General features: G+C 39.9%; 1 protein-coding gene across 2 annotated transcripts in view; it reads left to right on the top strand.

Moving 5' to 3' along the window:
• ntf3 (neurotrophin 3) overlaps positions 1-20,845 on the top strand; it is a 35,545-nt gene extending 14,700 nt beyond the window's left edge. Inside the window, exons 1-2 of one of the 2 annotated variants that reach the window (XM_065469492.1) lie at positions 368-463; positions 19,770-20,845. In XM_065469492.1, coding sequence (XP_065325564.1) covers positions 19,791-20,633 — 843 coding nt within the window. In that variant the 5' untranslated portion in view covers positions 368-463; positions 19,770-19,790 and the 3' untranslated portion in view covers positions 20,634-20,845. Of the gene's footprint in view, positions 1-367; positions 464-19,769 lie in introns of those variants that run through there. The other variant, XM_063501293.1, reaches the window with a different exon arrangement.
• Positions 20,846-22,799: the final 1,954 nt, after the last annotated feature.

Raw genomic sequence — 22,799 nt, 5'->3', positions numbered from 1 at the left:
ACTCATCTGCCACTCATACAGTTCGCTTGTCATTGTTAGGAACCGTATGCACATAGCTGCACATTTAACCTGTTTTGCTGGTAGTCTCTCTCGCCAACCATTAATCCAGGGAATACTTCCATTATACACTGACACATGCACTCTCACGCACACAAAGAAGCCAGGTCTAAGCCACCGTTGAGCCGTTCAGTCTATTCCTGTGTGATTCTATTAGGCTTGACACTGGATTAGCTCCCTTGATCTCTACATCTGATTTGGATTGGTAAACTATTACTGCTCTCGCTCTCTTACTATTCTCTCACTCTGCGGTTTCCTGACAATCAATCTACCGCATACACATACAGTATTTTTCTCAGTGAACAGATCACACAGTTCTCAGCTATCAGGCTACTCCTGTGCTCAGTCTTTGTTCACTCTTCTCCTGCGGCTTGATGCCAGGCATGCGGAGAAGCTGCGGATTTAGGTAAGTGTTGGATATGAAATCTACTTAAATGTAACTCTGGAGTCCTTTCAACAAACAAATGTGTCACAAAGTGCTCAAGAGGCAAAAGGAAAAAAAAGCAGAAAATTGATTTTTAAAAAATAGGTCAGGTGTAGAAGAGACCAGAAACACTGCTCAGTCCGTGAGTGTGTTTGGCTGTATGTAATTCCAGCCAAAGTGGACTTTGTCAGATGTAGGACACAATGAAAAACCACATCAAGGTAGAAGAGGATTTTCCCCCCCTTTACTCTTTGGGTAAACCACAGAAATCCAACTCTGACCATCCCTGTTGTGTCTGCATGGCCTGTTGTGTAAAAAAGAGATGGCTAGAGGCTCTCTCGTTCCATTTGTTCCTCTCTCTTTCACACAAGGACTAAACTGGCGTGTGTCAACAATGCAGCACTCGTATATTCAATGGGGTAGGGAGGGGCAAATGTACAACTGAGGGTGAAGAGTTTGCAGGTTTGCTTTGCCACCCAAACACTTCAACAGCTGCTTTCAATCTTTATTTTTAAGTGTGAAAGCTCTGATAAACCGAAGCATACTTCAGTTACACAGCACTGTGTAATGGTGATACTCTCATTCTAGGAGTGCATAGTAACCTTCTGTTTCAGTGCTCCACTCGCATTTGTCTGACATTTAATGCAGTCTTAATGCTTCACTTGGCAAGGCTCTAACAGGACATCATCAATTTTACAGGTTTACCTATTTAAAGCTCGCTGTTACAAACTAGACAGGGTTTAAAAGACCTGTAGGTTCACCTGATGGGCATAATAAAAGATGACAGGGATTTGCATTTTGGGGATTGTGGGATCTCGCCACTCTTAGGACTAAATAGCAGGTTGTCTAAGTGCCTACATTTTCACATTAATGTCCTACAACCCTGCAACTTTCTGGAAGTGCAATAATAAATCAGTGCTGAACAATCAAGCTAAATCACAAATAAGATGTGCAGCTGAAGAAGTAGCCACAGGAGCACTTTTAAAGTTTAAAACTTTCAATACATCCTAACACTTATCTGGGTTTGGTTTGTGGCCGGCACATCTGTCTACCTCTTCCAGCTCATCTGGGGGGACACCGAGTGATTGCCAAGTCAGCCAACATATATAATCTTTCCAGTGAGTCCTGGATCTCTGCCTGGGCCTCCTTCCATACCCCCCAAAAAACCTTACCTAGGAGGTGTCCAGCCACCAAGCAAAACCTCAACTGGCTTCTTTTGTTGTGGAGTGAGCAGTGGCTCTACTCTGAGCACCTCTTAAATGCCCGAGCTCCTCACGCTATTTCTAAGGACGAGCCCAGCCACCTTTTGAAGGAACTCATTTCTGTCATTGCATCCATGACCTCATTCTTTCGGTCACTACCCAGACCTCGTGGCCATAGGTGAGGATGAGAAATGCTGATTGACCAGTAAACTGACACCTTCACTTCTCTGCTCTGCTCTCTCTTCACCACAACAGATAGATTCAGCTAACCACTTTCATTTGTGTCATTTTCTCTATGTTCAGCAGTGAAACTCATGTGTACTCTCTAGTGGTTTTAGGTGTTTCTTGGGTGATTTTCCTTTTTTTAATTTGTAAGCAGGTCACTCTGGCACTTATGTGCTCATCCAGGGGAACAATCTGTCAACAGTTTGAATACTTTATTGCAGATTTCAGCCAATGGATTGACTTGCTGACAGACAGCCCAGCAATGACGGGTTTTCCAGGATGTCTGCTGTTCATCCAGCAGTTCTAACAAGAGAATTTAAAAAACAATGAAAGTATAATTTACATATTAAATTACATTTATATCTTGGCTGTGAAAAAAATCTAAGACCAAAGACTAGTAGGGTTTCCTTGTCCCACAGTCTCCATGCAGTCGTCTGTTTCGGTAGAGTCACAGCCAATCTTTTTTCGGCTTTTATTGCTATTAACATCTAATCATGACAATTTCAGAAACAGTTCTAGCTGTTTTCTTCTTGACCCTTTTTGAACGGAAAGTGGGGGGGACACTGTTTTATATTTACATTTCAGGAAATACATTTTTGCTTAGATACGTCCAAACCAGAGATCCCACAACTTTGACCCGCCTTTCTGTTTTCTGCATCAAATGGCTGAGATCATGTTTTGTGGGTTGTTCTTGAGTACAACTAAAACCCTATTCCCATGCATCATGCATGCAAATTGTATATATCACAGATGCAGCATGATTGTCCTCTGAGTTATGGCGAATTCATTGGCACGCTCAGAAAGTCAAGCTTTGAAAAATAAGGTTAATATTCATTGACCTAAACCACAATCTCTTTTACAAACCTGCCCAAACAATGGAAAAAGAGCAGGAGAAGTTAAAGGGAATACTATGTTTGCCCTTATTTTCTGTTATAGATAACACACAGTTACAATAGTGGATGCTCATATTAAACATGACAAAAGTTTTAAATAAGACTTTCAGTGTAAGTCTGAGTAATCCCCAGAAAAGCTCAGGATCAGTTTTTTCTACTCTTCACTCTGTATGCCGGTGAAAGCTGATATCCATCATATGGCCCTTTCTCCTCTCCTTTAGTTTGCTTAAGGAGAGGAGAGTGTGCTGTTTCAGACAGGCAGTGAACTGAGGAGTTGCACCAAGTCTTAGTGTAAGATAAGCAAGCTATTCAAGACCCAAAGGTCTCTTTTAAGCCTAAAAATTAATATAAAGAAAATGAAAAGTATTTTTTCTAAACATGTTCCAGTTCTACCTACCTCGGCCACTACCTCTTAACGTAGGTTATGCTTGACGGTCGGGACTGTGATGTTGTAACAGACCTGTAACCATTTACACTGGCAGTTGAGGTGCATTCGTGCACTCCTAGGCAACGAGTGATTTAGCTCAGACGTAAACATCACTGCGGTGCTGAAATGGAAATGTCAGCACTGCGAGAAATCATAACAGAAAAAGAAAACACTAGCGGGGTTTTCTGTGGAAAATCTTATCTCTTTCAAGGGTAACAGCAGCCTCCCTCAGTGCCGCACGGGAATCTCATGTTTGCAAACACTGACCCGTTCGCACACTTGTGCCTGCAGCCTGGCCATTCTGCAGCAGGTTACCGAAATTGGAAGGTGCACAACAAGCGGAAAGGACACCAGAGCACATGCTCGCAAAGCATGTGCTCCAGCAGCTGTCATGTCATTTTTGGCCCCCAAGGCAAGCTGCAAGCACTGAAACGACTCTGTTTTGTGCCTTTATTGTATGAATAAGTGCAAAATCCACAACAAACAGTTTACTACATTGCTGTGTGGTTAGAAAATCACGAGCAATAGTCCGTCTTTCTCCTGTCTGTGGTTTATTTTCTCAAGGTGTGTGTTCAAGCTTGTTTTTTCCTCTGAAAGGTAAAGGAATGCCTACCTGTAGGTATGTACATGTGTACGTACATGTACTCTGAGTTAGAATTCACACCCGACCTGTGTGTGCGCAGACAGCAGACTTTCCTAAACACACAACACTTTGACCTCAAAATGCTTTGAAGCTTTCCACTCCCTCTCTTTCACACAGAGCTTTTATAACCACAAACACACACACACACTGACATCACTTTCCCTCTCTTGAACACACACAAATACACGCTACAGCGGAGCCATGGACTCTACAGCGGCCGCGTCGCTTGCTTTTGCATCCACGCACGGGCACAAACTAGTATTCTTAAGAGATAATCATTGTGAACGCGGATGACTCACCTGGCTCATGGCAACAAAACATTCAGAGGGTAATTCACTGTTATGATTGGAATTCTGCCCTTCCCTGCACTTACCATAACAGCTCAGAGGCTTGAAAGAGAGCGAGGTGGGAGGTGGCAGAACGTAAAGGGCAAAGACACAGATCCTCACAGCATAAATGAGTGTGGGATCTTAAATTCGCTTTGTTTGCACAGGTAGAATGTACTGATAATTATGACCATATAGGAAGTTTTAAAAAAGCCCAAATAAAAAAGATAGAAACTATTTAAATATATTTACATTTCAGGAAATACATTTTTGCTCAGATACGTCGGCACCAGAGATCCTGGCGCGACCTTAACACGTCTTTCTTTTTTCTGTTATCAAATGGCTGAGTTCTTGTTTTGCGATTAGTTTTGGAATATAACAAAACGACCAAGCCTTGATCATCACAGGCTTGCACCACAGCTTTTAGCGTATCACGGGTGATGCTTGAAAATTGTGGGACATTTCAGGTATTCTCTTATCAGTACTCCACTTGCTAACCCTCTCTGGCTGTTTATTATTTTCCTTACTTTTGCCATGCTAGCAGGCCAGATGGTAGGGAATATGAGTTTTTAAAATAAAAGTCCTGGTATATTAGTTGGAACAGTCTACTAAACATTCCACACGTTATTCGTGTTTTATTTAAACTTTTTTTGCTTAGGCTTTCGGAGCTCCCGATTACTCTTTGAGCCTTTTGTCATAAATAGCTCAGTGATTACACAGAGCTTTTCACAGCATATCTGCACCTATGTAACAAATGGGAATGGGATTTTCTCATCCCCCTCCATGTCCACACTTTACATTTTGTTAAGTTTCTCTGCGCTGATGAACACAGAGATGAATAAACACTTGAATGGAAGTTGAGCTGCAGACTGGACTGGATGCCTCTGTCACTCTGTGTGTGTGTGTGTGTGTGTGTGTGTGTGCGTGTGTGTGTGTGTGTGTGTGTGTGTGTGTGTGTGTGTGTGTGTGTGTGTGTGTGTGTGTGTGTGTCCTGCAACATCTGGAGTCAATTGGACAGCATTAGGGCTCAGACATTGCTGGGTGAAAATCCCTCTAGAGGATTTGCTGGTTTGGCACACTGCTCCACTAAGTACCATCAATAAGTGTCCCTGACTGCAGCATCACTGGGGTCTCCACGGCGACTGCAGGTTTCTAACTGGTTCTGATTGGAGCCCCAAAGGTGAAAAAGTAAATGCATTAACGGGGTTTATTTTAGCTAACAGTTTGCAATGATAATCAAAATGGACTTGGGACAATACAGCACTAATGTGGAAAAATTATAGTTATCCCTTTTGACTCATTTCATTTTTCTGCATAAAGAAGCTGAAGCTGTTTACATCAAAGTTCCAAGAAGCTAAAGTTGAATTCAGACAACTTCAGGTAGTGATGTTTGCATTACTGTCAGAACCTATTTTTAGATCCGACGACAAGTAGGCAGGACTAACTGGTTAGCCTAAGGTTAAGCTTATTTCTGGTTTTATTTTAATAACTTTTGTTCGTGCACTTCTGCAGCTAGTTCAGGTGTGTTCATATCAAGTGTAACTGCACCAAGAAAATTACTTGGCGATGCAAAGGGACTGCTCACGTCTTGCTTTCTCAACTACTGGCTTGCTCAGTACCTGTGTGAAGTAGAAGAATGATGTTCCTTGTATTTCATTAGATCTGCGGTCTACCTCTGTATTTTTCCTATTGAGTTGTGTAGAAAAAAACAAGTGTAAATCCAACAAATCCTACTGCTGCTTTTGTACTGTTGGTCGAATGGCTTTTTGCTTTCCTCACTATCATGCAGGGCCTTTACTTATCAGTGGCTCAATAAGATATTTTTAGAATGTCTACAATTGTGCTCCTTTAGTCCGTCTGACTGTATTTTTGGATTTACACACTTATACAGTGAACTATATCGCTCATTTCCAGCACCGTAGTTTTTATTCTTGGACTTCAATAGAGTAATATTGTCACAGTTCAAAATAATCTTTCTCTAATACTGGGCTTCAGTGCTTCCCCTTACAGTGGTTCATCCACTATCTCAAATAAGCTGCTTTTTCCTTCCTGGTTCTTTGTCTTTCAGCCAGCTTTATTTTGATTGGCTGCCACTTGTAAACAATAGGTTTGAATAGCAAGTGGGTGGGACTTCTGCGCTCGCAGCGCTGTGTGCTTTAGATTGCCAGACTCCTTTCTCACTGACATTACCACAGCTGAGCCGCTGTGCAATGCATATAGCTCTACTTTACATATAACACAGTTGTAGGTCCTTTTAGTAATCTAGTTGCTTTGTTGACAGCATCTGTTGTGTAACGGAATCTAAAGAACAACTGAGCACATAGAGACATTGCATCCACCTGAAAATGCAGTGAGAAAGGACATCAAATATAATTTGGCATTAATTAGGTGTGAGGATACTAAACACCATGCTGGCTTTATGTGCGACATAGGCGCAAAAACCCTGAATGGAGGTTCTGGTCAGGACATCGGTGTTTCCCCAGGTCCTCGTTTTACTCTACGACTCTCAGTAAAGAGCTTTTCTTAGCTACCCTGTTACTGCTCCACAAACAGCAGTTAATCACTAATTAGTTTAAAGCTAGCATCCTTACATTTTTAACCTGGCAGCCAAAGCACAAGTTTAATCACTTGAGTGGATCAGTCGATGGATCGATAGCAAGATAGTCGAGTCTATACAGGCAAAAATATTCAAACGACCAATTAAATCAAGCTTCATAAGAGGCTGAAACTACAGTGCATGACTGATATTTTCTCTTGTATTCCATTCTGCCTGGAGAAAAAACGTTTCAGTGTTAAATGCTTGAAAGTTGACTGAAAGTGGAAAATAAAACCATAAGAGAGTAAATTAGTGTCAGAAAAATATCTGCTGTTATGCCTCAAAATATGCATGTGAAATGCTTTTGGTCTTTGTTGTGTGCGAAGTTAAATTTGACCCAATATGCAAATGTTTATGGGTTTATGATTTTCTGTCCTCTGGTAGCATTTTAAAGCAGTTCAGGCATTCCTTCTTAAGCATCAGTGCCAGCCGATCACCAAGCAGATCACCCTTCAGTTCGGAGGTTACACAGTGGAGTGCCTCTCAGTGTCCTTTTCACCACATCGTCTCAAAAATCCTTAATCTTCTCCCACAACTCCTGCCTTAGCCTCCTATCACTGCTCAGCCATAATCATTTTTCAGTCACTCCCCTTGCTACTCCCACTCCCAGTTTGTATTGAAAATGACAATATGTGATAACCCTTTGAGCTCCTTGCTGTCATTTTGAAATCAGTCTTTGCGCCCTACTTTCCTTCTCTGTCCTATTTTCTGGAATCCCGGGACACGGGACAGATAGACAAATCGTCTTGTGCTTTTTTGGGCACATAAGCACACATCCACATACATACACTATTTAGAAAAATGAAGGGAACATGTGATCATCACAGTATAATGGAAATTCAAACTCCAGGGATCCCAGTCTGTCTAATTTGGAAGCATAAACCACTGTGAATCCGTTTCTCCTGCTTTGATGAAAGTGGCAACAGGTGCACTGGAAAGGTAGTGACCTCAGACCACCACTCTCTCCTCATCCATTCAGATTGATTTTTGCTAGTGTCCTTAGCTAGTGTTTGTATTGGTTCCTCTGACATGGCATATCAATACATACTATGCCTCTGAGCACAGCCTCAAGACTGTGGAATAGATACCAGGACACTGGACATTACCTGGGCATGGAAGTCATCCCATCAGCAGGACTGGTAGCTGCTCCCTTGTGAATCACACATGCTGTCGTTTTTAATACAAACTGGGAACAGATGTCACAAGGGGAGTATCTCCTCCTGGTAGCTTCTCCACAGAAGGAGCACTGCCCTGCAAAATGACCTCCAGCAGGCTACTCATGTGTGTGTTTGTGACCAAACTGTCAGAAACAGTTCCTGGAAAACACAGGTGGGACCTGTGCTCACAGGAATGAATGTGAAGCAGTGGAAATGAAAAGAAAGGCCTCTCGTATACAAGTCCTCTGGTTGTCTTAAAAACCTGTATCAGAATTTGTTAAAGATTGTGTTAGATTTTACTGATGTTGTTGCATTTTGATGCTCTTAGTTTTAGATTAGCTTAAATTATTTGCTTTTAATGTATTTGCTTGGTTTCTATTGTTGGAAAACAAGGCACATTAGAGTGAAGTTTCTGGGCTGGGAAGCCAAAACAGCATGCTAAAAGAAGCTAAATGGCATCTTTAATTTTTCCGTCTCTCTCTTTGTTCATCCTTCTGTTGGGACGATTCTAGCTTTATTTTTTGTGTGAATTAGACATATTGCGATCTCTGCAACAGTAGCATCAGAAGCCTAGGTGAAGATAACTGTATTATATTTAATTTGTAGTGTTTTCAGACCTCATGTCACAATAAATGCAATAAATGTTCAGGGATGTGGTTTATATGTGTAAATACTTTTCAAAGGCTGTGTTTCATTACAGAATATTAGTTTTCAGTCTTTTCCTTTAAGCAGTGAGGTAAGTTTTGTGTTTCATTAAATAAATTTGCAGTTCTTCACGGTCCATGTCCTTCATGAACCTCTATGTAACCACACACACACACGAAACACCAATGAACACATACTAGAGACCACGGAGAAGACGAACACACTGACAGTTTTGTGTTGGACGATCGTGTACACACACGCAGTGTATTTATATCTGTGGTTAACTTGGCACAATTACTGGCAAACAGTAGACTTGGATAGAGGAGGTGCACATAAACAGGCTTCACTGTCATTTGCCAGTGAGCAACAAAGAGGTGCATAGACACTTTAGCTGCATGTATTAAGATAACCGCTTTTTGAATGTTGTACTTGTTTTGCAAAACCTTTCATTAGAAAATCAAAATGAAAAAAAGAAAAATCTGAAATCTGAAAACAAGCTGATAAAAACTCTTCAAATTCAATATTAGAAGTGAGAGAGAAGCACTGGAGCTTTATCTTTGCTCTTCACTCCGTGTGTTGTTTCCACACTCAAAAACAAAAGCTGAACAGACCACCTTGTATGCACAATCACAGTCCGCTTCTGTGTACACTAAATTCATCCAGCCCTCAGACTTTTGTCCAGGCCAAAAAGGAAGTGCTGCCATATTTCACAGTCAGTGGTGAGCTGAGCAAAATTCAGTAGCAGATAAAAATGTTGGTGAACATTAAGTTACAGGACATGTAGGTGAAGGTAACACGTGAGACAATCTAAACACAGAATGTAACATTTCATTAACAAGGGGATGATGAAATGAACATAATACATATAAAACATTTGGATTCATAATAAAATCTTCTTTTTAAAACATATAGACGTTAATAATGGCTGTATGTGTGATGTTTGTGCAATGTTTTGTTCAGGTTGGCCCACTTATTAAGGAGACGATAGGGTAAGATTTTGCATTAATCTAGGCAAATATTCAAAATTTGTGTTTTGCCCGGTGTTTATCGTCTCACTGAAATTATGCAACTGTACTTCCCTGATGGCAAGTTTCTTATCTGATTCATCAAGTATCTGCAATAATACAAAGCACCGGGCAAGAATTATCATTGCCTGATGCAACAAAACACCATATTTATGAGAGTCTATTACCCATCACAACCATTGTGACACAGTCACACATCAACACACAAAACCTGTGTGTGGTCTTACTAAGATGCTGCCAGCCTGAGGCTGTCTGAATCAAAGGTGTGACAATTTCAAAAGCCATGGGCTTTTGCCTTTGCACTGTCAGACTGTCTGCAATCATGCATCTTTTGCAAAATCTTATGTACCTGTCAAGATTTCTAAAGTTTGTGCATGAACATATAAGCATGCTTTTCTGTGTGCAGCATCTTCCTGTTTCAACACAGGCTTGTTCCAGATTAACAGCTTCAGTGAGCGTGAAGAGCAGGAGAAACAAAGATCTTGGCAATTTCCCCCACTGTGTTTTCTACGGGAATGATTAGCTTAGATATTTCAGACACATCAATCTATGGGCTTAAAGTGCCAAAACTTTTACATTAGGTATAGATCATTTATGATATTTCTTTCTCGTCTAAAATTCCTTGCTAAAGTGAGTGTTTGTCACTTGGCTATGTTTGCTAAAAACAACCCTTTTCCTTACCATAGAAACAGTTCTGTGATCATCTGCCGCTGTTTTCTTCCTTGAATGCTTACTCTTTTTAATATTGCCAAGCTAAGCAGCATGTTTCTGTTTTGTCACAATGTACTAAATCATTTTATGATTAATTTATTTTGTTTTTATAATCCAAGGATGTTTTCCACTTGCACTAAGGTCTCCTTTAACCATGAAGTGGTTAAAATCCACCTACTCCAGGTTTATTCAGATAAATCTAATTTTCTAATTTTCTCTACCTTTGGACATGAAGTCCCTACAGACGTCTTGTATAATTGTTAAGACTTTTTTCTTGAAAAGTTTCTGAATTATCTGTTTGTATAAGTCTTGTGATATAAGTGATGTCTTGTGATTTCTGTGTGTGTAACAGGTCATTACATTCTTCTATCACTGCTGCAATTAAAGTTATTGAAAATGACCTCTATAAAGAGGAAAAAATAAGGTTTATTGAGAGAAGACATAGGTATTTAGATAGCAAACAGAAACCTCATACAACATGGTAGGAAGCGACATCAATCACACAATCCTAGTGCTAAACTTACAGTCGCTCTAAAAGCTACTTTTAACAGCTCATTTGTTGCAAGGTAGCTCCGCCTGTTTTATTTCACATCAGAAACCCTTCCTGATGCAATCCCAGGGAATTTGTTTCTCTGGCTAGAATCAAACCAGCAACCTTGTGTTTTCCTAGCCACTGCAATACAAGGGCAAGAGTCCCAAAATATTCTAATTTCATTGAAAGCAAAAGTTCAACTTTATTTTAAGTACCGTCCAATTTCAATGGAATGTTTTGGTGTTTTTTGCTGCTTTTCTTTGTCTCTTGAAGCCACTTACGATCATACCAGACTGGTTAGCAAAGAACCAATTTTAAATTCTGACTGAACTTTGTCACAAAAATAGCAAAACATAAATCTATTCCCACTTCCAAGATGACAAAGTTATACAGATATAGAATAATGTTTTGCACCATAAAGGCTTCTCCCGAAGAACACAGTACATGTCTCAGCATGGTATGCAGTATGTCCTTAAGCTTTTCAGGAAAATGGCACCAAATGAGCAGAATCTGAAAGTCGCATCCTTAAGAAATAGGAAAAGATTCAGGACCGACCTGACACAGAACATGTGACTCTTCAGCTTGTCTATCACCAAAGCCTCATCAGAAATGCTCTCAGTAGAAGGGTGGCTGACTTTTGTACAATACTGTATGTGTGAGGGCAACTAATACTCACACTAATACCTCATACGACAGCCAACCTATAGAGAACTCATTATCAACTGCATATCTACTTGGCAGTCAGGGAAGAATAATAAATAATCATTCTATCTGACACACATAAAAGACTACTCACATTTTTTGGCTTTCTCCAAAATCAATAAATCCTTTAAAAAAAATCTCCTGTCATTTCACATACTTTAAACCCACAACCCCACCCTCATTTTTTACCAGATTTTTCTTTAAAGGACGTTAAAGCTCACATTTGTAGATTTGTAGATTTGTCTTCATCAAGTTCTTACCTGTCAAAACTTTGACAATGACCGCAAGAAGCAGAATAAAAAGCTTGTGGAATAAAGCACTGGTACTGATGATGTACTTGGCTCACATGAGAGCGAGCCGCTCTGAATGCAAAGGGTAAGTTGCTTCTTCAGGTGAAAGAGTTCAAGACTTGCTTGGACTGATGTAGCATCTGAAATGATGCCACTTTATCCAGTCTGTTTAGGTGGATAAAGTGGCATCATTTCTGTTAAGAGGGACTGTAGTATAATAGGGGATCTTAAGGCTAATCTAACAATTTACTGCTCAGGCACTCAGTTATGGTCACGAGCTGTGTAAATAAAAGGGTGAGACAGCAATTAAACAGGCTGAAAGATAGGTCGAAGTTCTTCACAGGGTGTCCAACATATACTCTTTCTGCAACAATGTCAATAGAAAATGTTTTGAATTCCTTCTGTAAAAATCCTTAAATCTAAGATCTTACCTTCTATAGACCAGTGAACTTTCTCTGGTATGTTGTCTTTTTGTCTGTGGTGTTCATTTTTAACCTTGAATTACACGTCTGCTGTTAATGTCAGGTCTGCTAGCTACTTTTGCATATAAGGATACTGTATGTACTGCGTATAAAATCACAAATCTCCATGATGACTAAACAATTCTCGAGCTGTTAGACGTCTACTGTGTACTTCAACACAAGCCTCAATGGTGCTTTGTTTCATTTCTTCTCATTTGTTACACCCTTTCTTACTTCGCAGCCTAGAGGTTATGACAACTAAATACAAAACAAGCTGATAATCATTTGTTAATTTACTCACAACAAACTCAGATATTTAAACCGTACTTGATCAACATCCATTCAGTAACTGTGACATTGGCCTCATGAGTTTATCCTGCCTCAATTCAGACCCTGCTGACTTGGCATACTGTGATTATAAAAGCTTTAAAAGGACACTTGGAAAGAACTACTGCACAGACTGGCCTAACGACTATGAGCACTTCCTTTGTCCATCTTTAGAAAGAGGAACCAATCGAAATAAAGCCAACTGTATCATGTTTGTTGGATTCTGAAACAGTCTGCAAACCGAAGTTTAATGCCTTTTATAATATATTTTGATCATGAACTTTTTGACAAAATAATCCAGCACCCAAAGCAATATTCTGTTTTTCCATTTTGTTTGTGTCTAAAGTAGTTTTTTAAAAACACATTAATTTCTTTTATGGTTCCATTTATCACTGAGACTGATTTTTGGCTCAAGCATTATCCTAGAATACTTATTTAGGATAAGTGGCCTGGTTCACAGACAACAGAACATTTAGCCAATATTCATTTTAAATTAATGTGAATCACATGGGGTTTTGTGGTTGTGCAGGGCAACAAGGCCCCAAAATCCTGCATTCCTGTTTTACCCAGTTCTCTGACTATATTCAGGGCACAGTACCATCTGAATGTCACATGAAAAATGTATTTTCGTTGAGCAATTATCCATTTGAGTGTGAAGTACAGTGCTCAAAGGCACGCGGTGAATTTCTTGTAAACATGCTACGTAGAAGCGATTCTTGTTTGAGGGGTGAAAGTTGGGCTAAGAAAAACTGCAAGTTTACAAAAAGATCCTCATGATAATCTCACCCTAAAACAGACTGGTAATGAGCGATGGCTTTGTCACAGTGACACAGAAGCTCTGGTGACATGTAGATGAATGTGAGGGTTCCTCAGAAACTTCCCCGAGGGCTTAGCTATTTCTTCTTGTCCTAACATGCTTCTTTAATAATTTAGAGCATGTACACAGTGCAGTAACTTGGTGGTAACCAACTCACAGTGAGTCAATAGTTTGGCGATTATGCCCGCCAGCTGAATGATTGCATCCCTGGGTTCTCACCTTTTTAGCGACTCGGGCAAAAAATGTAATTAACAAGAAAACCTTCACCAAAAGTTGAATCTGTTCATCTGGACGTAGTGTTTTGAAGAAGACTGAAGAAGCCACTTGGATGAGTGACGAAACGTTTCTTCCACAAAACGCTACGTCCAGATGAACAGATTCAACTTTTGGAGATTTACTTTCCTGGATGATTGAGAATGCATCAAGAAGAAAACCTTTAGTTTGGTCAAACTGCAATATATGAGCAGTACTGCTTCGATACAATAAAGGAAAACTGAGTGGAAATTGAGACTCCCGTATTAACCCGTTCTCAAAACTCTATGGGACAATTCGTCATCACGTCACACGTAGGCTATTCTAAACTAGTAACCAAAATAGATGGCCTATTTGAGTTTTTCATACACTCCTTAACTCGCTCATCATTCCGGTCACTACATTGGTCCTATGTCACATGCCAACATATATCAATTTCCTATCCTCTGTGAAAACAGACAGGCACCAATGTTTTCGGTAATCTATACGAGGACGTGAAAGTACAGTGACCCTGAAAATTCAAATGGACTGAAACCTAAGAAAATACCAGCTAAGAAAAAACAGTGCACAAAACACAGCGTTGAGTTGTGAGGGAGAATAAGATGCAAATAAGCGTCATATAATACTGTTTAGTGTTAGCTTGTCACGTCTGCAGCTCGTCCGGTATGTTACTGTTTCCCCCAAAACACTTCCATTGTGTCTTATGAGGTTTTCTTTGTGAGATTTTTGTTTTACATTTCCATTGCCATTCAACTCTTTGCAGCATTTTTCTATTTGCTGGTCTTTTCTTAAGTTGCAGTTTGTTTGATCTCTCAGGGCCACTGTATAAAAGGGATGTTATTCCCATTTATTAGTGATACACCACCATTGCTTCCACAGTTGCCTACATGGTATCAGATAGATGTCTGTTCTGTCCAAGAAAAGAACACCTTGCCTGTGAATAGGGCTTTGGCGTCTCAGACATTCTTTTATAACTTATGAAAAGTGTAATTGTTCTGAACACAACAGTGTCAAACAGAACTGCACTGGGTTGTACCATAACTACCACTAATATATATATTTTTTAAAAAAGTATAATTTAGTGACAAAGACACCCACGACATAGTATGTCTGGGTAATCCGGGTGCATTCATTCTGACGCTATTGAAGCATGCCGTCAGGGGGTTCTAAGACAGCGTGAGTGAGAAGTTCAGTAGGTAAGGGAGGGAGACATTCTTGCCAATTTACTCACCTTTCAAAGGCTTTAAACACTGTTAGACAATCCAACAAGCAGTTTATTGAAAGCACACTGACTCCTTGACTCTAGGAGCCTTTTGAGGTGGTGCAGTGAGTTAGCAAGCAGCAGCAGCTGTGTCCACAGTTTGAGTCCTGGTTCTGTTTTTGGTGGCTTGTGCAGGACTTTGGTCCCATTACACATGGACTATAGTGTGGGGTTTTAAAGGGTCTAACCTTGCCTGAACACACTGGTGGATTAATTAAATGTGAATTAATCAGAATCTGTGAGTCGCATTGACAGTGAAACACGGAATGGTGAGTCAGATAATAAATGACACAACCTGAGTCAATGCAAACACAAAACCTGTATTTCACCAAAAACAGGCAAAATGACCTCAGAATTCATATGTGGAGTAAAAGACAATATAACAGACAGGATTGTTATTCATAATCAGAGTTTGTCAACAGAGTCACAGATGGACTTGCATCTGCACAATCTGTGGCTGCGGACCAATAGATATTATTGGATATTATTTTCGGGGAGCATTAACATTTGTCAGCCTGGTTCTATTTACTGATTTAAGATTCTGTGACCAGAGCCACTATGTAACAATACATATAACCCTCACCACAAACCCAAGTACTCAACTAATGGTACAATCTTGTAGCTGTGAGGACAGGCAAAGTTTTCTCATAACGGTCTTCTATATTCATTTGTTCTTACACTATGCAAAAAGATATAGAGGAGCACAGAGCAGACACAGTCTCCATATCACTCCAGCAGCTGAAAAAGTGGTCACTCACTGACAGCACCTCATTAAAGCAGTCTCATTTACTAGAGTCAGGGCTTTTATGGTAGTCATTATGAGAGCAGGGGTAAGATTAATTTCTCACATTCATTTGAATTTTTTTTATGCACAAGTGTTTACAGGCCAGTCACACAGAGTTTTGGTCTAATGAAAACTGGAAGGAAAACTCAAAGCTTAAGTGAATGTCATTTTAAGGAAGTGATGTCAAATACCAAATTGCTGTGGTTTTGACTTGTATAAACAGTTTCATTTTAAAAATAGGAGGCCAGCAAATATTACTGTATAGAGTATTCAGATGTGTTATTAAATGGTGTTATCTTTGGGGGAAAAAAGTCTTTGCAAGCTCTGGATCTGCAAGCCACTATACAACCCACATCACCCCCAGCTTCTCCTTTTCATGCTGCTGTAAACAGAGCCATACCACTAACATAAATTACTACAGATGGAAATAATAATCTTCTTGTAATGATAGTGGTTTTAGCTGTTTCAGTTTGCTACAGCATTAAGAAGTGGGAGACTGATAGGAAAAGGCTGAACAGCTTCTTAGAAATATACATGTTCTATTTCGGAGCCATAGCTCAAGGCTGTGCAAGAGCTAAAGGTTTCTTTGAATAAACACTCCACTTAAGTCATTAATGAGCATTTCAGATATGTTCTGGGGGCACAGGAATATTGTGATGAAGCTCTAATGAAAAGTGTTTGCTGTTAAAAACAAATATGATCAGCTTTGTCCCCACATGACTGTCATCTGTGTGTGAGTTTGCAGCAGCATTGCAGTGATACTTTTGAATGGGCCTGCAAACAACTGCGATGTAGTAAGAACAAAGAAATGTGTGTGTCAGTCCACGTGCTTGTCTTTTCTGAGCCAGTGATTACAAGGTGACATTGCTGTGCTTCTTCCTCCCCACCTTCCAACAGCTACGTGAACTGGGCAAAATACTGCTGATGGGAACATGCCACCTATTTTTGTTTGGGTCCACCTGTCAGCTAATTACTCTCTATTCTTTCCTTCTCCTCTGATGGCTTAGTGAACATGCTTGTGTCCTTTCAGCAGCACTTGCATATATAAAGAAATATCTAGACATGTCCTTCAAAGTTTTGCTTAATCTTAAAGATATTAATCGCATTCTCACAATCACACTGTAGCTGATGAGCATGCAGCAAGTTAGTTTAATTGCTCTTTCTTCAGCCACTCACTACACACAACGTTGGTATTTATGTTCATTCCAAAATATGACTTTTCGGAAAATGTTAAATTTAAATTCTCTATTTAAAAGTTTTTTTTTGTTGTTGTTGTTGCTGTTGTTTTTAAGTTTGATGGATCCATGACTTTACAAAGCAGAGCTGGGGAAATGAAAAGCTGAAACATGTTAGCTAAAATTTTGCCCAACTGCTAACGACTGTGGCTGTAGTAGAGCGCTGTTTATATGAGGAACTTTATTAATACGTGTAAGGGTCTTTCAGCTTTGTTTGTAGAGAAAGTCATGTGGTGATGAAAAATCTGCTTTTGGTGCAAATAAAAAAAAATTTACATACGAATTTTAAAAATATATAGTCCACAGTCGTAGTTAATAAAGAAAGACTCCAAGAGATGACAGAAAACAGAGTTCTGTCTTTTTATAATTTGACAATGAAAGGCAACATCATGACTAAGTTCACTTGTTTCTTACAGCCAAGCCCTCTGTCACATAGGCCTAACCCATAATTAAGTATAATGCTAAACAATTTGACCTTCAGGATCTCTGTAATTAGTCATCAATATTAGTATATGACAGTGATGCAAGGCTGTTTAATAAGCAGCAGGGTGTTCTCTCCTGATAAAATGTTAACCATCCAATTACAAAACTGTCTCTCCACCAAATAACATCTAAACTAAATTTTATTCTACATTTCTGCAAAGCAACTGATAGTTTCATGTTTTCTTTACATGATCGTTATCATTAGTTTAATGTGTTTATAAAGGGCAAAGACACTTTTTGGGGACACAACCATGAATGCATGTATGGGAGTGAGGTTTTTATTATGCAAATGAATGTTACAGGCATTTTTTATGTCAAAGGAAAATTATGGGTCTTCTAAAAAAAACATGTTATACATGCTGTGGCGTGTTATTTCCCGTAATGTGCTCTGTCAGAGACACGTACACACACGCACACTGGCTGTTATTTACACTGTTGAAATGTTCAAGTTTTCACAAACATTTTTAACTAGTTAACGTTAGTCTGAAGTCCTAACATTCCCCCAAAGAAAACTACACATCCTTTCCCTTGGTGCATGTTGTCCATGGAGACTTTTATAACCCCTGTCTATTTGGAGCTAGGAATAGCCCCCAGCGGTGGTTTTTAAAGATTTTGTCCTTCTCTTAATGGCTGTGGTTCAGGAGGTAGAGCAGGTCATCTGTTAAGAAGGTCAGTGCTTCAATCCTTGACTGCTCCAGTCTACATGCCAAAGTATCCTTGGACAACATACTGAAACCTTAGTTATTGCCAATGTGTTCACCATAATGTGAATTTTAAAAAGCAGAACTCAGATTTGGAATAAAGTGCATGGGTTAATGAGACATCGTAGAAAGCACCGTGAGTGCTCGAGTAGAAAAGCATTATATAAGAACCAGTCGATTTGCCAGTGTTACATAGTATTCAGGTCTTAAACCTGTCAAAGTGTGAATTGGTTTTCAAAAGGCATCATGGCAAAACTGGCTCTGTATAAATAGGAAAGAGGTTGTCATTAGCTGTAGGGCATAACTTGACAAGCTTTGTGGAAAAGCTTTTATTATGATTTCTAAGCCAAGTTTTCAATGCAGGTAAACATTAGTGATAACCCTTATAGCAGACAAGTCTGGCCCAGATCTGGTGTCAAGCTGACACTGCTGGCTGACTTCTGGCATGGTAAGTGGTATGTCATCCAGATGGGCCAGGCCTGGCGTAGGTGGCACTGTTTATGTGATGACATGCCATATCTGGCCCGATTGTGGTTTGATTTATGTGGCCCAGGCTCATAGAAAACAGGTCTGGCCAGGATCCGGCATCAACCTGGCACTTCTGACTGACTGGTGTCATGGCAGGGTGTATGTCAAAAAGATGTGGGCCAGGTCTGGCAATGGTGGCATTATTTATGTTCCTATTTTCCTATTTTAGTTAGAAAACCGAAATGCCAATTTGCAATACTATACTGCTATGGTAGCCAATGTTTCAAATGCAGGTTTGACAGATTTGTGAGTTTACACTTTATCCAAAACCTAGTGAGGGTTTACTCGTGGTTACCACTGGGTGGCTCTAGCTCAGGAGGTAGAGCAGGTCACCTACTGATCAGAAGGTTAGTGGTGTGATCCCTGGCTCCTCCACTCTGCATGAATGTGTATGAATGTAGTTAGGAAGCACTCAATTTAAAGAAAGTGTGTGATTGGGTGAATGTGGCATGTTGTATAGAGCACTTTGAGTAATCTGCTAGAGTAGAAAAGTGCTATATGAGATTCAGTCCATTCACTGTCTGAACAGAGTTTTGTCATGTTACTTTTGCACTATTATGTTGTTATTACATGGCTTGTTTAAGGTACACATTAGGCTGACATTTGGGGCCAGAGCTGAAACTGTTCTGGGCCAGCGCAGGGCCAGCAGTGTGTCTGCAACTGGCCAGTGGCTGCACACAACTTACTCATGGCCCACATACCACAAAGAATGACGGCCCTTTGGTGGCCCAGATCTGGTTTGCCAGAGGTAATCCACACATGGGCCAGCACAGGATCACCAGTGTGTCTGCAACTGGCTTTGTGCTGGCCCATGTGTGGGCCACCTCTGGCAAACCAGATCTGGGCCACCAAAGGGCCGTCATTCTTTGCGGTATGTGGGCCATGTGTAAGCACATTGTGTGGGCCAGATCCGGGCCACACCAATTTTGCTATGTGGGATATATTTCTGTTTGACCAGCTTTTCACCCTGAAAAGGAATACAACTTCAAATCAATCAAGTCCTGAGTTTTAGGAGGACAGAACTTTCATTTATAGCATCTTCTTCTTCTTTTTCTGTCATTGCAGATCTTACAGGTGAATCTAGTGATGTCCATCCTGCTGTATGTGATGGTCCTCGTGTACCTCTATGGTATTCAGGCAACCAACATGGGTAGCAGTCAACAGCAGCAGCAGCCAAGTCCAGACCCTTTAAACTCTCTCATAATCCAGCTGCTTCAGGCTGACCTAACAAGGGGGAAGACCAGAGGGAACCAGAGCGAGCAGGGGAAAAGCAGAGACACTGAGCCGCGGGACACTCTGCCTCCCGTCAAGATTGAAAACTTTCCTTTGGAGGACCAAGGAGATGCAGAGGAGTGGCTAGAAACGCGTCACAGTGATGATTTTCTGATGGACCAGCCGGTGATGCTGTTGAACTCGGACATCCTCAGGCAACACAAGCGGTATAACTCACCGCGAGTGCTACTGAGCGACCGGCCTCCACTGCAGCCACCGCCATTGTACCTTTCTGATAATTTTGTGAGCAGTGTACCGGTCTTAGGGGCAGCAGGAAACAAGACACGAAAGAAGCGTCACACTGAGCACAAGAGCTACCGGGGGGAATATTCTGTTTGTGACAGTGTGAGCGACTGGGTGATGAATAAAACGTTAGCATACGACATCAAGGGACAGCGCGTGACTGTTCTGGCCAAGTTTAAAACCAGTGCCACAAAAGACATCAGACAGTTCTTTTATGAGACACACTGTCGGACCTCCAAGCCTGTCAAGGATGGCTGCAGGGGCATTGACGACAAGAACTGGAACTCACAGTGCAAGACGGCGCAGTCGTATGTTCGAGCACTGACACAGTTTCAAGATCAAGTGAGCTGGAGGTGGATACGCATAAACACTTCCTGTGTCTGTGCATTGTCAAAGAAACGTCGCAGGACGTAAGAGACTTGTTGGGAATTCTACTTCCTGTATAGGATTTTATTTCCTGCTCACAGTGCTTCCCATCACAGGATTATGTGTCATGTCGGTGACCAGCAACAATCTGCTATAAAGTGATGCTTCTACTGAAGAATCTTAGGTCCATTTAAATGATATTTCAACATTAATGTGCTGCTCTAAATCCAAACGCTGGTGCAGCACTGAGGAACTCACTTAAGGGGGTGGGTGGGGGTGTGGGGAGGGAGGCAATAAGTGTGTGAGAGAGAACTGTATATATAAATTATTTAAATTATAAAAAATGCATGTAGTTTATACATGTTTATCTATCTATATATGACCTATGACTATATTTGTGTTATTTATTGAAAGAAGTCTTCTTCAAAAGGATAAACTGTTTATAAAAAGGAACAAAACAATCTAGGAACTCATTCGGAGACTGTAATACTGAGATGGGCTGCAAAGGTGCTTCACAGTAAGACTTTATGTGTGCCTTGACCAGTGTGGCTCCAGAGCTGAGCAATAGGACGTGGTAACTCACAGACAGCATTTGCTGCAAATGGTTTGGTGAGTGAACCTAAAAAAATGACAGAACAGCAGGGACTTGTCCTGTCCTACTGACCAATATGGAGCCCAAATTCTGACCCATTTGAGATTTGTGATCATAGACATGTACACTGCATTCACAATTGACACTACTTTTATGATGTAACGCACAGCAAGCCCATTCTTTCATATGGGAGGCAATTTTGACCAATAAAAAAATCTTCTTGTGGAACCTGCTGGCAGTGACTGGAGATTCAAGATTCACAGACCACCTTGGCTTTGTTCACCAATTTTTAATCTCAACTGGTATCTTGAGCTGTTTTTGTTTCTTCCTTTTAATAAAAATGTATATTTCTTAAAGTTGGAACATTTTCATTATTTAAATGCTAATATGAAACGGTTCCAGTTTTCCTGACCTATACCATTATTTACCTCTTTACAACAAATGCAGCCAATTCCAAACTGTTAGTTGTAAACCAACAGAGCTAATAAGAGTCTATAATTATCCAAATAAACATTTCCTTAATTACTTCAATTTAGGGGGGAAATTGAGTTTATTTATTAGCATTTATCCATTATATGTAATGTCTCTAAAATTTGATAAAAATAAAAAGATTCAGTGTTATAGTTATTCAGTTCACCTTATAATGCCAATGATCTCATAACATAACCCTGCAATATTAAGAGAAACTATGAGTTTGGTGATTGTGGGGAGGAAGAACACCCTCTTAAGAAGAGAAGCCAGAAAAGAAATAAAAACGTGGCAAAAGTCTTTATTTTGTCATCTTTTACATTTACACGAGAGTCAGAAAACTGAAGTTCAGACTAAACAGACTGTTATGTTTATTCACTAATGATTGAAGATAGAGCATTTGTATTTTTCACATTTTAAAAAAAAGTTTTGTTACAAAGACAAAACCAACAATGGATTGATTCCAGTAAAAGGAAATGTCTGTGTCGCCAAACCAGTTATGGCTCCCCTGGGTCTTTATCAGATTGTTACATTGAGTAACATTGCTGAGTACAGCTGAAACTATGGTGAACCATTGTTACAGACAATTATTCAGCCTTTTTTTAAAAAAAAAAAATTTACAACATATTTTTAGGACACATTTTAAGGATGATTGTCTTAAGTTAGCTATTGAGTGTCACAAACTGGAACCTAAAACACATGTATGGTTAGCTTTTGTATTGTCTTAATAAAAACAAGCATATAGATTTTTACTATCCTTGTCTTTATATCAGAGCTATTTTGCAAATTTTCCAGTTCAATGGATATTTTACTCTACTACAGTAGCTTGAAGTGACTCGAATTTCAAAACGATCAGCATTTTTTAATATACAAATTTAAATTAAATTGGTGCAGTTCATCAATTGTATGAAAAAGAACAAAAAAATAATTATTTTATCCAAAAACAGTCTGATCTTTTTTTTAGTCCTAACCTAACTAACCTCAACTAAGTTGTTTTTAATGCCAGATTCTAACCAAGTTATTGGTAATGCCTAAACGTTTTGTTGTTGTTGTTGTTGTTGTTGTTTTTTAAGCATTTGATTAAAAATGATACAAAGGATATGTTAAAATGATCTGACATGTATGACTCAAATTTTGGTATCTGTGTATCTGAA

The sequence above is a fragment of the Pelmatolapia mariae genome, linkage group LG17 (genome assembly GCF_036321145.2).
Source record: "Pelmatolapia mariae isolate MD_Pm_ZW linkage group LG17, Pm_UMD_F_2, whole genome shotgun sequence".
Lineage (NCBI taxonomy): Eukaryota > Metazoa > Chordata > Actinopteri > Cichliformes > Cichlidae > Pelmatolapia > Pelmatolapia mariae.
This window is presented reverse-complemented; position numbering and strand designations above follow the sequence as displayed.